This window comes from Grammomys surdaster, unplaced genomic scaffold (assembly GCF_004785775.1).
Source record: "Grammomys surdaster isolate TR1022 unplaced genomic scaffold, NIH_TR_1.0 797, whole genome shotgun sequence".
Classification (NCBI taxonomy): domain Eukaryota; kingdom Metazoa; phylum Chordata; class Mammalia; order Rodentia; family Muridae; genus Grammomys; species Grammomys surdaster.
The window spans coordinates 55,538-72,011 of record NW_021605216.1 but is presented as its reverse complement, the minus strand read 5'-3'; the positions used below and the strand labels follow the sequence as shown (position 1 = coordinate 72,011).

Sequence of the window (16,474 nt, the reverse complement as noted above, 5' to 3'; positions counted from 1 at the left end):
TTTTTTTTTCTCTAAACAGGGTTTTTCTGTGTATAGCTTTTGTAGCCCTGGCTGTCCTGGAACTCAACAGTGATCTGCCTGCCTCTGCCTCCCTGAGTGCTGGGATTAAAGGCATGTACCAGCACAACCAGCTCTTGTATCCTGAAATTTTAAACACATGCAATCACGGCAGATGTAGATGACTTCTGGATTTGTCATGAAGCATCTCAAATCCCCTTACCTTTATACTCTCTGGAAACTCAGCTATTCTCTCGTTTGCCTCGGTGAGCCTTCTGGTTAATTCAGGGAGAGACACTGGTGCATTTCTTTCTTCTCTGCTTTAAGAGTAACAATAAACTGAAGTCACATATGGTGGTCACCTCACTTTTTACCCCAGATGTTTCAATTAAAAAAAAAAAAATCTTTTGGGAGCTGGAAAGATGGCTCAGTGATTAAGAGGACTAACTGGTCTTTCACAGACCTGGGTTCAAATCCTGGTACCGACATGGCAGCTCACAACTGTCTTAACTCTAGAATCTGACACCTTCACACAGACATATATGCATGTAAAACACCAATGCATATAAAGTAAAAAAAATCTTGTTTATTGTATGTCTATTTGTGGGAAATGGATCACTCTTTCCATATGTAGGTTTAAGTTCATCAGGCTTGGTGGCAAGTGCTTTTACCCACCAAGCAACCTGCCCCGTGCTGTTTCCATTATAGTAAAAGAATTCCTAAATCCATTTCAAGCACCCAAAACATTCATCATGCTGTGCCGCCATCACTTTCACCCAGGACTAGAGCTTTTTTTGTTGTGTGTGTAAGGGGGTGGATATTAAGAGGGTCAGTGTCTCATTGTGTGACCCTGACTGGCCTGGCACTTGGTGTGTAAAGCAGACTAGCCTCTGAGTTCTAGAACTAAAGGTTTTCACTACCATACTTGCTCAGGACCAGACCTCTTATGAGACAGGGACTCGCCCTTCCACGGTAACGCTCTTGTCTCTGTTCTCGCCGCTTCCTGGCAGCCCACACTTCCTGTACCATGGAATCATTATTATGCTGTTTACCTTATACTATATGCCATGATGTTTTTCCTTCTAAACACTGAGTGGTATTCCACTGAGTGAAACATACTGGGCTGCTTCTCCATCTCACTGCTATCATGCTCAGTGCTGCAGATGCTTATACAAATAGTGGGATTTCAATTATTTCATTATCCTGTATTTATTTAGGTAGTATTTTGCTGTGTAGCCCAGAGTGGTTTCAAATTTGGTGTCCCAAGAACCATGCCAGGCTGTCCTGTTTCAAGTCTTTTGACATACAAGTAGAATGGCTAGATCTCATATCAAGTGTCACTTTCTAATTCCCAAGGAACTGCTACAGTGTTGTTCTCACCAAGGACAAAGGTTCAAACTGTGTTGTACCGTTCTTGGCGGCAGCCATAGCACATTGGGAATGAGTGCTATTTCACTGCAGTCTCAGTTTAGCTTTTAAAGGTGGGGTGTCCCATAGGCTGGCTTTGAACAGCACTATGCAACCAAGAATAATCTTACACTCTTGATCCTCTTGCTACCTTGATCCTATCCGACCAGTGCTGGGATTACATGCAACACCATGCCCAGTTTTTTTCAGTGTGACCCTGGTGATGAAATCTAGGGCTTCCTGCATGCTTGGGGCAGACTCTCCTTATTCAGCCATATACCCAGTCTTCCACTGTGTCTTGGTTTGTATGTCTTGGCTGGCAAGTGACAGCGACTGTCTTCCAGAGCTCACAGGTCATCTGTCTGTTGTTTTCACATCCTCTGTACTTTCTTGAATCCAGCCACTTGTTATGCCTAAGTAACTTCAACTCATAAATACAGAGATCAAGAGAAAGCAACACAATGGGATGAGATGCACACCTATGAAGATGTGGTTTGTCACTTTTCTACTTGAGATACAGAACATAGGGCTTTAGAGGAAAGACAGCCAGGAACAGCATCCTGAGAACAAGAGATAAGAGCCAATCTGAGGGCTTTACAGCATTTGTTTGTAACAGAAACCTGGCGGGGCATGGTGGTTCACATCTGTAATCTCAGCACTTGGGAGGCTGAGGTAGAAAGAAGGGCTGCCACAGGGAAAGATCTCATCTTACACATAAATAAAAAGCAAACCTGAATTGCCTGCCGCTGGCTGGGATCTCTAAGTTACAACAGACTATTTTCTAATTCCTTTGGAGACAGTCCCACATTTCCTAGGTGGCCACAAATTCAGTGTGACCTTGAACTACCCCTGAAGCTCCTTTCTCTAACTCTGGAGTGCTGGGATTACAGGCACGAAGCTTTTTATTTTTATACATAAATAATATATGTATGCGTATATCTCTGACTGGGAATGTGCACATAGTAGCAAGTGTCCATGGAGGTTAGAAAAAGGTGTTGGATCTTTTGGACCTAACGTTACAGTAAGTTGTGAGCCCCCCATGTGGGGTGCTGGGAACTGAACTCAGGTTTTCTAAAAGAGCAGGTAGCCTCAACTATAATCAACAGATTAAAGTTAATATCACTTCTGTAGGTTTGCTGAATTCACTGGTGTTTTCTGGGTTCTAGCCCGGGGAGTATAGTCAGGATAAAAGGTACTGGAAGCATAGTGGCACAGCCCTGTAATCTCAGTGGTGATGCTACTGTAGGAATCTGTAGAGCACTGAGAGGCTTCGAAGGGGCTGGAATTAGCTGTCTGACCAGGTCTGCTGCTTCCAAGAGGCCTAGTCAATAGTATCACATACTTATGTGGACAACATGCAATTACGGTCCCAGACCTAAACTTACATTGGGCTCGGAGGTTGGGAAGGGGCCTGCTCTGCTTCCTGGCTGGGTTCATCTCTGTTGGGGCCATTGGCTGTGGTCTTGCAGAGCTGACTCTTTTGGTGCTGGCGGATCATTTCTGCCAGTGTCTCTTGGACTTCAGCAACAGTCCTCTGGGAGGTCTGTAGGCTGGCATGCCTTTCTGAGAAGAGCTCCTTGCAGGTACTCAGCAAACGTTCACTCTCTGCACTCAGCCTCAGGCCTGGGTCTGGAGGCTGCTCCACGTCTTCAGCACTGGCACTGTCCTCTGGCTTGCTCTGTTTATCAGAGACTGTGCTTTCAGCTGACCACACCCAGACACTTGATTCAGGGCCAGGCCTGCAGAGTGACCACCAGACTTCATACAGTTGCCCATAAATACAAAAGGCCTCTAAGCTTTTGAAAGCTGCCATGGTAGGAGATAGGTCACCCAGTTTATCTCGTAAGTGGTCACAGCCTAGAAGAAAAGGAATTTAGGATATGATATGCATTTACCTGTGAGAAACCTGGATTCTCACCCTTATATTCTGTCACCCAAGAAAAAGGGACAGTGATGTGACTCTTGGGATTACACTCTTTTGCCCAAACCCAAAGGAACTACTCACTTCCTTCCCCGCCTAGGGACAATGCTATCATTGCCACAGATGACATCACTCACACCATAACAGAAATGGACTGTTTCACTAAGAGCTCCAGGTCTGCCTGCACTAGTGGGGCTAGGGTGTGACCCACACTGTGCTCTGAAAATGGAGATTAACTGCGGGACTAATCAGAGTTAAGGAATGCCTAGCCTTGTGCACCCCCCTCCTCCCATGGTGGTGGTAGTAGGTTGAACAGGATCTCATGTAGCTCAGGCTGGACTTAAACTTACCATGTAGCCAAAGATTACCCTGAAGGGCTGATCTGTCTAACTTCCTCCCTCTAGTCTGTCAAGCTGGGATGACAGGGTGCATGCACACCATGCCAGCTCTGTTTTTTACCTCTCCAACTGAGCTTTAAGAGAGTGCGCAGGGCCAGGCAAGGAACCCAGTGCAAACACTTTGGCTTTGTTTTTGTCTTACTTTGTAACCTCGGGAAACAGGGAAATCCCTACACAGCTCGGAATTTGTAGTAATCCTCCTGCCACAGCATCGCCTTTTAAAGACATTGCCACTCCCAGTCCAGTACCATAATATATAATGGGAGGACACCAGGCAGAGGTAGGTGTGTGTGTGTTACTTACCGCTTGGGAGAAAGGCTGAGTAGATTTCCTGCATGAGGGTGAAGTTCCCTGAGGTGTAGCTCCGAACCACAGCCTGCAGCAGTGCAGGGACAGCCTCCTCCCAGGAAGCAGCCTGCTGGCTCAGCATCGCCAAGGTTAGGTCATGGCAGACATGAAGCAGCAGCTGTAGAGAGGCCGGGATCTCATTTACCTGCTCATGCCCTCCTGTGGCAGAGGCTCGACAAGCCTGGCCCCACAGCTAGGAACTGCACTAGAGACCAATCACATATCTACCTCTGGAAAGCCTGTAACTCAACTGTCACCCTCTGTCTGTGGTCAAGTCTGCGCATGCTGAGGAAATCTACTGACAGCTGTGCCAATCAAAAGTGGAGACAAAGTAAGTGGGCGTGCCAAAGGAGCTGAGGCAGGAGGATCATGAGCTCAAAGACAGCTTGGACTACATTAGAGCCTGTCTTTAGACTTTAAGTCTAAAGTTTCTGGATCTAAAAACTTATATTTAGAGAAACAAAATGGTGGAGAGGGGCGGGAATGCTTAATTGGCCGAGTGCCTGCTGAGCTCATACATGGCCCCGGGCTCAAGTCCCAGCACCACAGATAGCTGGTATGGTGACACACACCTATAGTCTTAGCATTGGGGACCAGGACTTTAAGGCCATGCTCAGGTACATAAGAAGTTCCTGGTCAGCCCTGGGCTACATGAGACCTTATCTCAGAACAAAACAAAATGAAACAAAGAAAATCAACAGAAATAATGGAACAGAATCCCATTACTGATACCAATCCATTTTAGCATGGAGGTCAGAGGTACAGTGTCAGGTGTCTTTCCCAATCCCTCTCCACTTTATTTTTTGTTTGTTTTTTAAGACAGGGTTTCTCTATGCAGCCCTGGCTGTCCTGGAACTCTGTAGACCAGGCTGTCCTCAAACTCTGAGATCTGCCTGCCTTTGTCCGGAATGCTGTGATTAAAGGTGTGGCATAAGCCATCTCTACCACTTGGCTCCATTTTATCTTTTGAGACAGTTTTCTCTGAACAAGAGGCTCACCAACTTGGCTAGACTGGCTTAAGAGCAAACCCTTGGGTTCTACCTGCTTCGCTAAAGCTGGAATACAGGTGTAAGCTGCCCTGTTAGGGATTAAACACAGGGCCTCACTCGAAGCAGCTTACCTACCTAACTGCACCATCTCTCCAGCCCTTATGGGATGCAGTTTGAAACATTCTGACAAGTTTATAGCTACCACAAAAAGGAAGGCACAGAACATTTCTGTCAATTCAAACAGTTCCAGGGCACACTCTCCCTTCACACTCCTGCAGCTTCTCTTTGTTCCATGCTGGTAAATGGAGTCACAGTTTCAGTCTATTGGGACCTGGGACTGTAAGAGCACTTCTGGGGCTTATTGATAATGTGCAACACAAGTCTGTTCTCTCACATGGCTGTTCAGTTTGGCTGCTGTGGACAAAACATGTGCAAATATTTATATGTAGGTCTCTGAGTGGTCTCTTGATTTCATTTCTTGTTTTGATCCACCCAGGCACTGGGTTGTGTGTCATGGATCTTTGTAAGAAACTGCCAAAGCTGTTTCTACGTTGTATCCATCTGAGGAAGTCTCCTTACAAGAGTACAATGTCTTTTGATTTAAAAATTAAAAAGTAGACAAACTGAGGCTGTTCACAGGATGAACACAGTGGTCTAGTGTATCAGCTTGACATCTCTGCATGAGTAGAGACGACTGTGGAGGCAGGGACTCTCTCTGGTGAGTGCGAGTGTGGGGAGACAGCAGCCGAGGAGGAGGAGAACAAGAAGACTTCAACTTCACTGAAGGTAGTATTTTGTCTGCATGTGTGTCTGTACATGATGTGGGTGCCTGGTGCCCATGTAGGCCAGAGACAGTGTTGGGTCCCCTGGAAGTGTAATTACAGATGGTCGTTATCTGTGTATGGGTGCTGATAACCCAACCTGGATCTTCTGCAAGAGCAGCCAGTGCTCTAAACCACTGAGCCATCACTTAGCTCCAAACTTTCTAGTATTTTAAAATTAAAGAAATAGATCCACAAATGTACACACAGCCCAGGGCTTTCATCTGTGGGGTCTCCCCAAGGCCTAGACTGCCTTGTCCTTTTTGAAGTGCAAATTATTCTACTGATTTTTCTGGGAGATGAAGAACATCTACCCTATATGGCTCCGATAAGGCTGGGGCTGTAGCGCACCTGTCTGAAGGGAGTGTTACTTGTTGCTGATGGGTACTTGACGTCCTGAAGCTTCTGCAAGGCAGCCCGACACTGCTCCGGAGTGTCCACACTGAAGGTGCTGCGCCACACAGCAGTTACTCTCTGCACCAAGGTTCCCTCAGAACCTGTGGCCCACTGGTGGTAAATGGAAGAGGGGCCTCTGACCTCTGGAGGCTGTTTTTCCTCCAGGTGCCGGCATAGAAGTTCAAGGAGGCAGAAGACTAGTTTCTGGCCCTGGAATACAGCAACAAAGAGGTGTGACATGGGAAAACATACATGATACGGCTTGTAAGAGCTCTTCATGGGACGCCCAATGAGCTTAAGTCTGTACGTGATGTACCCAAGCTTCCTGGCAAGCCTGCTGCTCCACTGGAGTCATACAAAGGGGAAAATGCAGCAGCCTTGGAGGTGCTGTTGTAGTCCAGAAAACTGTTTCTAACACAGGATCCCTAATGACACCCACAGTCTTTATCCTGGAAGCCACATCCAGATCTAACCCCTGTCCTATACCATCAGGTTCATTTCAGCCCAACAGTGCAGTGATGTTGGAACACACAAGCTTGGCAGACTCAGGAGCTGGGCAAGCACAGGCCATGCCCAAAAGCTCCAGAAAATCATTTGACTTCTCATTGCCATGAAGTTGTCTGGTGTACCCCTGAAGCTCTTTAGTTAAGCCAAGAAGGGCACTGGCACATTCAGTCACACGACTCTTACCAGACTGAAAGGCTTCAGAGCTGCTTTAGTGCTCACTTTGTCAAGGATGTTGCTTGGGGAGAAAATTTGAAAGAGCTACCGGGAAAGCCTTTTCTTAGCTGCAGGTAAATGATGGTCTAGATTTGGTCATTTTATAACTAATACTCCCCGTGGCACTATCTTCCCATTCTAAAGGAAGCTAACTACACATCTATCTATCTATATATCTTCATTGGCTCTAAGCACCCAGCTGGGCAATGTTTTTAGGTCTTATTCCTGTGCTAGGGAAAAAAGAGTTTAAATAGTTCATGTCAGACCTGGCTTTGTTGTTCACACCTGGAAAGCCAACCCCAGAGAAGCTGAGGCAGTAAGATTTTGAGTTTGAGGCCATCCTGGGCTGTATAACACATTTATGGGAAGCCTGGCCTACAGACTAGACCTCAGTTCTCACATGTCAGAAACTCAGTGGCAGCAGTGGGAGTCTAAACACGTCAGTGAAACCTGCTGCTTGCACAATTTGTAGGGCTTGCTAACTCATTAAATTGCCATTATTATCTGAAGTGCTGGGAATGGAATCTGGGTTCTGCCCATGCCAGGGAAATGTGATACCCCCAAGGTACATCCCAGCCCGAGTCATTTCTAGAAACACAGGAATAAAGCTCTTCAGAAACTAGACAAGCCTGTTACCCACCATGATCTCCCAGTAAGAGGCCAACCACTCTCCTGTAGGGAGACAGTGTTAATGCAGGAACCCTGAGCACTACACAGGGGCTGGGCAGACAGGTGGCTGATCAAATGATTTGTACAAACTCGTAAGTAGTAGGAATCACCCCAAACATGGTAATGAGCAAGCTGTAGTATTTTGGTGGGATAGAAAAGCCACTATGGCTTTTGGACACTTCCTGGACTGGAAGTTTGTCTACTGGGGACTCGTTTGGCCATAGAGTGACCCAGGGCCCCTCCCATCCTCAGACTCCAGAGACTGACCTGCAGGCTTTCATGCAGTCCCAAGGCTTCCTGTGCACCCACCCAGTTCTTCACCAGAAGCAGCTCTTGGGCACATCTAAGAGCCAGGGAAGCAGCCAGCTCATCTTCTCCTGCTATGGCAGCCAGCTCTGCAGCTGTTCTAAGCGAGGCTGCATCTCCCTTTCTGGCCAGAACTTTGGCTGCATCATAGGCGGAAGTGGCTCCTAAGTAGCTGTGGCAAGAATGAAACCCAGTCACCATCCATGGTTGCCTCCCCCACACCCCAGAGCCTCCCGTGTTTATGTGACTGCCCTCTGGTGGCCCTGCTCTGTGTCTCTGTGAGGCTGCGATGGCCACATGTTGTTGACTTGTGTAGTACTGTATAACTCTACAGGTGCAGACTGACCCGAACAGAGGACTCACCCCACAATCTGCTTATCTGATCAAAGGAAACAGTCTGCTACTGAGCTCTACTGCATGCCTGTGGCAATGCATGTAACCATGGCCTGCAGTTGGGCTGAACCTTCCCTTCTTTTTACATCTCCAGTCACGGTGCCCATTTCTACACTCAAGTCTCTCATTCTGTTGCATTCCTGGCAGATACTAAGCTGGCCCTGACCCATCTCTGCTTACCACTTGGCTGCGATCGCATAGTGGCCATCTCTTTCCAGGATGGACCCCCAGCTGAGATATAGGTCCTTCAGAACAGGGTCCTCAGGGCGCAGCCGAGCCTTGGCAACTGCAATAGCTTCTCTGTAGAAAAATAGGCATGTTAGCTCCAAGGGCTCCCCCACAATTGTTTCAACAACCAATAAAAACAGTAAGTGCCCCAGTGAGGCAGCCAAATAATTAATCTCACTAACTCCCCTCATCAGCACTTAGCCCTCACCACCACAAAATGGCAAGAAGGTTTTTTCCCCCTAGCATTATTCTAAACCATTTCAGTCATCTCTGGGGAAGCCTGTAAGAAAGCTTTTTACTTTTAATATCTGAGCGTGTGTGTGGTGCATGTGAGTGGATATGCCTGTGTACACACACATGGAGGTCACAGAGGATGCTGGGTACCATCTTTTATCATTCTTCACTGTCCTCCCCTTTTAGACTGTGCACAGAAGTCAGACAACCTGCAGGAGTTGGTTCTGTAAGGCTCTCCTCAGTATGCGTCCACAGGCTGGGCAGTCAGAGCCCTTCCTCACTTCTTTAAGACAGGCTCTGTTACTGAACCAGCTAGGCTGGTAGGTCAGTGAGCTCCTGGGATCCTCAAATGCTCACCTGCTGACACTAGGGTTAGAGGCGCAGCAGGTAGCCGCACCCAGCTTTCCACAGGTGCTGGGATCCAAATATGTCTCCTGCCTGTGGAGCAAACACTCTTACTCCATTTCAAATGGAGAAATGCCCACCATTTCTCCAGCCTTAGCTAGCTGCTTTCTTCATGAAAACTCATTTCTTAAAAAGCACTGTCAGGCTCAGTAGTATTCACCTTTAGCCCAGTAAACAGAAGGAAGAAACAGACAGATCTTTGTGAGTTTCAGGCTAGCTAGCCAGGTGTACATAGTGAATTCCAGAATAGCTGAGCTTAAGTGAGACTCTGGCTCAAAAACCAAATAAAAAAGATAAGCAAGCTATTTAGCTTTGTGTATTTTACAGCTATTTTCTCAAAAACGAACGAAGTAAAGCATGTCATTTTATGCTGCTAATGATAGTTTACACTTTCCTGGAAAATGAGATTTTCAGAAAACTTGTGACGGCCATTAGGGACTACAAAGTTAAAACTTTTCCAATGAAAGTGACCTGAGACTAAGAGGCGTGGATTTTTGGCTCTTCTAATCAAGCATTTCAGTGTCAGATCTGTGTCACTTAGCAAACATCATCCAAAAAATGCAATTCAGCTTGAGCCGCAGTCACCAGGAAGCTGTAGGGTGAAAAACCAATCTAAAGAACATTTACAACTACTTGGGTGCTAGGTACTTGGCAGTGCACATCTTTAGTCCTAGCACTTGGGAGAAAAGAGGCAGGAACATCTCCGAACTTCTTGGGGCTTTAACTTCTAAGCCCCACCCTTTAATCCAAAAACATGGAGCACCAGAGGAGAAAGCTGTTGAGACAGAGGTGGCCAGAGCTCTGCTTGTGGATCTTGCTGGGTCTCTGCCATGTTGAAAACTCTGAAAGGCCGAACAAAGAACAACCAGGGAGCTGGGAGCTGAACGAGGCCCAGAGCTTGCCAAGACTTGCTCACTAAACGAGGCCTGCCACAGAGAAATCAGATGGTAGGAGACCCTCAGCAGTCTCCAGTATGGACTTATGAAATACAGGAAGGGTGAACAATCCCAGCATTCCAGAAGACAACATGGCCACAGATCTAAGGCTAGCATTGCTAGACTTTTTCTCTATCTCCAGAAAGATCAAGGTGAACCACAACAGAACATAGCATTCTCTAAAGCACTACAAAACCAGATAAGATAAACAAAAGGACCAGCTCAAATTATCACATTACTGAAAATCAGTAACAGGGAAGGCCCAAATAGAGAAAACCCCATGTTCTCATGCAGTACAGACAAAAATACACCTGGCATGGAGTGTGCACCTGCAATTTAACCACCTGGAAAACTATGAAGTTTCAAGGCTAGCCTGGTTTAAATACAAAAGTGAAGCTAAAAACAGTAGCAAGAAAACCTGCAGTGCAGGATCCTTGTAGATTCTGGTTCCTCAAGGTGCTGAACTATACGTGTGCACCACCACATCCATGCGCACCACCACATCCGTGTGCACCACCACATCTGTGTGCACCACCACATCCGTGTGCACCACCACATCCGTGTGCACCACCACATCCGTGCGTACCACCACATCCGTGTGCACCACCACATCCGTGCGCACCACCACATCCGTGTGCACCACCACATCCCACACTCCTTCTGGTGCTGCACTGCAAGTGTGACCACCACTTGAACCAGTCTAGCATTGTAAACTTGGAAAAGATCTCTGACGATGAAGTGAGGGGCTGGAGAGATGGCTCAGCAGCTAGGAGAACTGGCTGTTCTTCCAGAGGACCTGGTTTCAATTTCCAACGACCAAATGGTGGATCATAGCCATCTGTAACTTAAGTTCTAAGGTACTGGACACCCTCACACAGATTTACATGCGGGCAAAACACCAATGCATTTGAAATAAAAATAAATAAGTTAAAAAAAGATGAATGTAAAATTATATGCTTTCATACACAAGAGGTGGTTTTGAGAAGTATCACCAGTAGCACCCACACAGGGGCTCACAACCATCTGTAGCTCGAGCTCCAGGAGAGCAATTACATCTTGCAATCTCTTCAAGCACCAGGCATCCTTGTGGTGCAGACACACAGTACATCCACACACATTACAGTAAACACATACTACATATTACAGTAAAAAAACACATTTCCGAAGATACAGCTCGGAAATCAAAATAGCTGTCTCTGTCCTTTCTATAATCGTTTTGAAAGCTGTGTCCCTGCACATCCTACATACTCAAATGATATTTATTTCTTCTCAGGTCTCTGATGGGGTTGAAAACTAGGTAGTTAGAGTCTTGCGATTAAAGTTAAGTTGTTCAGCATTTAGGAAGATGTTTTGGGTCTATCTAAGAAGATATTTTAACATTAATATTGAAAATTAGGATAGAAATTACATAGATATTAGATACAGAACTTTTAACTCACCAAGCTAGGAGAGATAATACTTTCTCCTGAGTTGCCAAATATAAAAGGACTGGGCTTTTTGAATGTAACTCATACCTTATAGTTCTCACAATTGTTTCATAATTGTTACAATTGTATTCAATTTACATTTAAAAGAAAAGGAGACTTTTATTGGACTAAAAAGGGGAATTGTAGAGAGAATATTTTGTGTATTATATGGATAAAATGAACTATCAATTAAAAAGCCTATGGCTTAGGCAGGAAATAGAGGTGGGACATCCGGTAGAAAGAAAAGGATTCTGGTAGAGGGCCAGGTGGGAGATTTGCTGGTAAGATGTGAGGAGATGGAAAAAAACGGTACCTCAGCACAGGTAACCAGCCATGTGGCAGAATGGAGGCTAGAATAAATAGGATATTTTAAGTTGCATCTAGTCTGAGAAGAGGCTAGCTATATGGCCAAGGTATTTGTACATATATTTTGAATCTAATTCTTATTTCTCGGAGTGTGGTGCTGGAAGGCAGAACCAGAGCTTAACTTCTACACAGGACAGAAACACCAAGGTGTACAGGTTTTGACCCAATCATAGCAAATTAAATATCACCAATTCACTTAATGGCAGACATGGTGACAGAGAGAACCAAGGGTCTATGGAATATATGCTGTCTAGAATTGTCTTTCAATTGTAGCTGACCTTCATACAAGTGTTAACACCTATTACCCCCAAAACAGAACAAAAAATGTAGAAGGACCCTTCATCTAAACTGAGAACTGTGCTGCTTGGTTTTTATCAATTCAACATCTTTTTTTTTTTTTGGTTTTTCGAGACAGGGTTTCTCTGTGTAGCCCGGGCTGTCCTGGAACTCACTCTGTAGACCAGGCTGGCCTCGAACTCAGAAATCCGCCTGCCTCTGCCTCCCAAGTGCTGGGATTAAAGGCGTGCGCCACCACCGCCCAGCCTCAATTCAACATCTTAATTAAGAAAATGCTTCCATAAGACTGGCCTGAAGGCAAGTCTGTGGGGACTGTCTTGATAAATGATTGGTCTAGGAGAGCCCAGCCCACGAGGGAGGCTGGTGCCGTCCCTGGGCAGGTGCTCCTGGGCTATATAAGAAAACAAACTGGGCTGAAGAGATGGCTCAGCGGTTAAGAGCACTGACTGCTCTTCCAGAGGTCCTGAGTTCAATTCCCAGCAACCACATGGTGGCTCACAACCATCTGTAAATAGATCTGATGCCCTCTTCTGGTGTGTCTGAAGACAGCTATAGTGTACATGTCATATATACAAAATAAATAAAACAAACTGAAGAAGCCAGAAAGAACAAGGAAGTAAACAGTGCTCCTCCATGGCCACTGCTTCAATCCCTACCTCTAGGTTTCTTCCCTGAGCCTCTACCCTTACTTCCCTTAGCACTGAGACTTATCCTTGCTTCACCAAGTTGCTTTTGGTCACAATGTTTATTACAGCAATAAAAATGCTAAGACAGTTATGTTGAATATTTCTTAAATTAAAAAAAAAAAAAACAAAAACAAAAAAGAAAAGAAAAGAGAAAGAAAAAAAACATTGAAGAGAGGACCAAAGAAACTGCTCAGCAGTCAGGAGCACTTACTATTCTCCTGAACAGGACCCAAGGTTGGTTCCCAGCATGCCAGGTAGCTAGCTCATAACCTCCTGTAATTTCAGCTCTAAGGACATCCACTGCTTGTGGCCTCTGTGGGTACTTTTGGTCATGTGCACATTCCCTTTACACATGCATAAAGAAAATCTTCTTCTTCTTTTTTTTGTTTGTTTTTTTTTTGAGACAGGGTTTCTCTGTGTAGTCCTGGCTATCCTGCCTCTGCCTCCCAAGTGCTGGGCGTGCACCACGACTGCCCGGCTAAAGAAAATCTTTAAGGGCTGGGCGGTGGTGGCGCACGCCTTTAATCCCAGCACTTGGGAGGCAGAGGCAGGCGGATTTCTGAGTTCGAGGCCAGCCTGGTCTACCGAGTGAGTTCCAGGACAGCCAGGGCTATACAGAGAAACCCTGTCTCGAAAAACCAAAAAAAAAAAAAAAAGAAAAAAAAGAAAATCTTTAAGGGAGTTTTTTTGTGAGTCATCAAGACCCCAACTAGTTTTATGCTGTTTTCTCTGTTCCCATTACTTTGTCAACATTTGAAATCCCAGTATGTTGGATGCTGCTTGAGGTGCAAGAGGTACAGACCTGTAGAGATGGTTTGACTTGAGAAGTTCCACAGCTTCATATACTTTGTGGATGGATAGCAGATAAGAGGCAGCCTTGACGTACTGATCCTGGAAACACAGCTGCTTGGCAAAGGCTTCCACAGCCCACAGCCACACACTATAGCCAGCTTAGAAAAAAAGAAAAGAAAAGGAAAGAAAAAAAAAAGAAAGAAAAGAAATCAAAGGGGGTGGGGCATGCAGAAAAGGAGGTTCAATTGAGTTAAAAATGCCTTGCTTGAGTCACCCAGTAGGCAGAACAATCAGAAACGACTTTAAATGCATCCATCTCCCTCCCCACACCCATATGCTGAAACAGGAATTATTTCTTTGACTCTGTCATATGAGAGGTTCAGGGAAGGCGTCTGTCTGGGTGGGAGTAGACAATCACAATGAGACAGGGTGGCTGCGCACGCCTTCTGCTGAGGGTGCTGTCCAGAAAGCTTCTAGCTGGGTTGCTAAGACCACTACACACTGATTTTGATTTAAGTGTGGCCCACTTAGCTGTTCATCACAGCTTCAACCACTCCACCTCACAGTTAGATGTGTGCACAATCATGGTGCATTTATTCACAAGAAGACAGACTGTTTTATAAAATTCACCTTCTCTTTCACCTCTTCCTGTGCAAGGGTGGCAGGACCCCTGGTACCAGCAAACTTCCCCTTGCCCACTTCATCTTTGCCGCATTGGTGACATGAAACTTTCTGCTGTCACTTCTCACCAGCGGTTTGTTCTTTTGAGACAGTGTCACCTTACATACCAACAGCTAGCTGGCCTGGAACTTACAGAGAGTTGCCTGCATGGGCTGGGGAGATGGCTCAGAAGTTAAGAGCACTGTCTGCTCTTCTAGAGGTCCTGAGTTCAGTTCCTAGCAACCACATGGTGGTTCACAATCATCTGTAGTGGGATCTGGTGCCCCCTTCTGGCATGTAGGCACACATGCAGGCAGAACATTGTATACATAAAAAAATAAAGAAAAAAAGAGAGTTGCCTGCCTCTGTTTCCTCAGAGCTGGGATTAGTGTGCAATACCATGTGCAGCTGGTATCCAGCTTTTTTATGACATCTCCAATAGAGATGCCAGTATTTGTGGTGGAAGAATGATGGCCTTATTTTAAGGCCATCAGGGGGACTTTTTCTCCTTGCTTCCTTGAGCTGGGCTATAGTTCTTTAGTTCCTAACCACAGTGTTACTTCATCTGCCTTCATCATGTTACCAAATTTAGATTTCTCTTTGCCCAACTTTGTCTTTTACCTCTCATAGCACTTCTTAGAAAACTGCAAAGCCAACTAAGATGCCCAGAGTTTTCTTAGGAAGACATAAACAGACGTGCTGCCCTTTGGTTTCTCGGGGTCACCTTTAGCCACCCCGACTGAATGGTTCACAGTACAGCACAGGACAAAGCACAGCTCAGTGCTCCCAGGTTCACACCAGCTGTCTCTGTGAACACCATCTTTATTCTTCTCTTATACTCTGGAGCTCGCTCATGGTAAGTGTACAAGATTGACCCAGTCTTTGGGTACCTGTAAGGGTTTCTACTCTGTCTATATCACTTGAGAGGTTGCTTACTTATGGACATGTAGGTCCTTACAGCCTTTTGTTATGTCAATGAATGTGAGCTGAGTGTACTTTATTTTCTATCATTAGAACTGCTGGGCCAAAGGCTTTAAGCATTTTCAAATTTGTCATATATGGGCCAACTGTCCATCAATATGTAGTTTCTTTATCAATGGCTTATGGGCTAGAGGCATCTCCAGAAGCTAGGGACTGGCAGTGTTACTGGATAGACTGACTACTGCTGATGTGTGGACTCAACTAATTCCCATGAATTGTTAGAAAGAGTAAGGGTTGGCTCAATCTGCCTCACCCACAAGGCCACTCTGGTCTCAGATGCTTGTCTTACTAAACAGTCTCTCTTCTTACTTACATCTGAACACTGATGCTGCTGACCAGGAGGCCTCTGCCACTGCTGAGCAACGCAGGCTCTAGCTCACTAGCCTCTAGAACTATAAGCAAAATGAAGCTTCTATTTAACAAAGCATTGATAGCTCTTCCGTCTAGACTGCACACAATGGAACAGGTGTCCCAAGCCTTTGCCACTACTGCAGGGCCAGCTTCTGTAGAACCATCCATTTGTGTGGGAGTAAGCTTAAGGCACATGCTGTCAAGTCATCGATTCCTTTTTTGGCGCTGAATTGGTGATTCCTCTGCCCTAGCCTTGAAGGTGCTGGCACTGCAGCTATGCACCACCACAACAACACACAAGTGTTGAGGCATTTTTAATGGGGACATCCTGGAGGTAACACACTTTCTTGAAGCACATACCTACTGGTGCCACGGCCACGAGACTGTCTGTCAGCTCGCCTTTCTCTGCTGCAGCCTGGAGAACACCTTTCAGATCTCCTTTCCAGAGCATAAGCTGGTGAAAAAGCTCGGGGTGGCCACTTTCCAAGTGACCTTTCCCTGTTTAGAAGAGACAATATTTAAAAGCTATGTTGACCTTTATAAACAAAAGTCACATTGTAAGAAAAGTATATAGTCAGTTCCTGATCAGGATGCCACCCACTAAAATGATTTTTAAGATATAAGCTACTTGTGTTCTGAGGACTGAACTCAGGTCAGGATTGCACTTGTACCTACTGAGCCACCCCTCTGCTCTCTGGCCTTTTTTTT

At 45.7% G+C, this 16,474-nt stretch overlaps 1 protein-coding gene across 3 annotated transcripts in view; it reads right to left on the bottom strand.

The window, feature by feature from the left end:
* The window catches only part of Gemin5 (gem nuclear organelle associated protein 5), a 49,047-nt gene that overhangs the window by 1,809 nt on the left and 30,764 nt on the right, over positions 1–16,474 (bottom strand). For 2 of the 3 annotated variants that reach the window (XM_028782524.1, XM_028782527.1), the window contains exons 20-27: positions 16,127–16,264; positions 13,785–13,932; positions 8,546–8,665; positions 7,934–8,144; positions 6,233–6,487; positions 4,027–4,189; positions 2,790–3,261; positions 221–317 (exon numbers count right to left, since the gene is read on the bottom strand). In XM_028782524.1, the coding sequence (XP_028638357.1) occupies positions 221–317; positions 2,790–3,261; positions 4,027–4,189; positions 6,233–6,487; positions 7,934–8,144; positions 8,546–8,665; positions 13,785–13,932; positions 16,127–16,264 (1,604 nt within the window). The remainder of the gene's footprint in view (positions 1–220; positions 318–2,789; positions 3,262–4,026; positions 4,190–6,232; positions 6,488–7,933; positions 8,145–8,545; positions 8,666–13,784; positions 13,933–16,126; positions 16,265–16,474) is intronic. The other variant, XM_028782526.1, reaches the window with a different exon arrangement.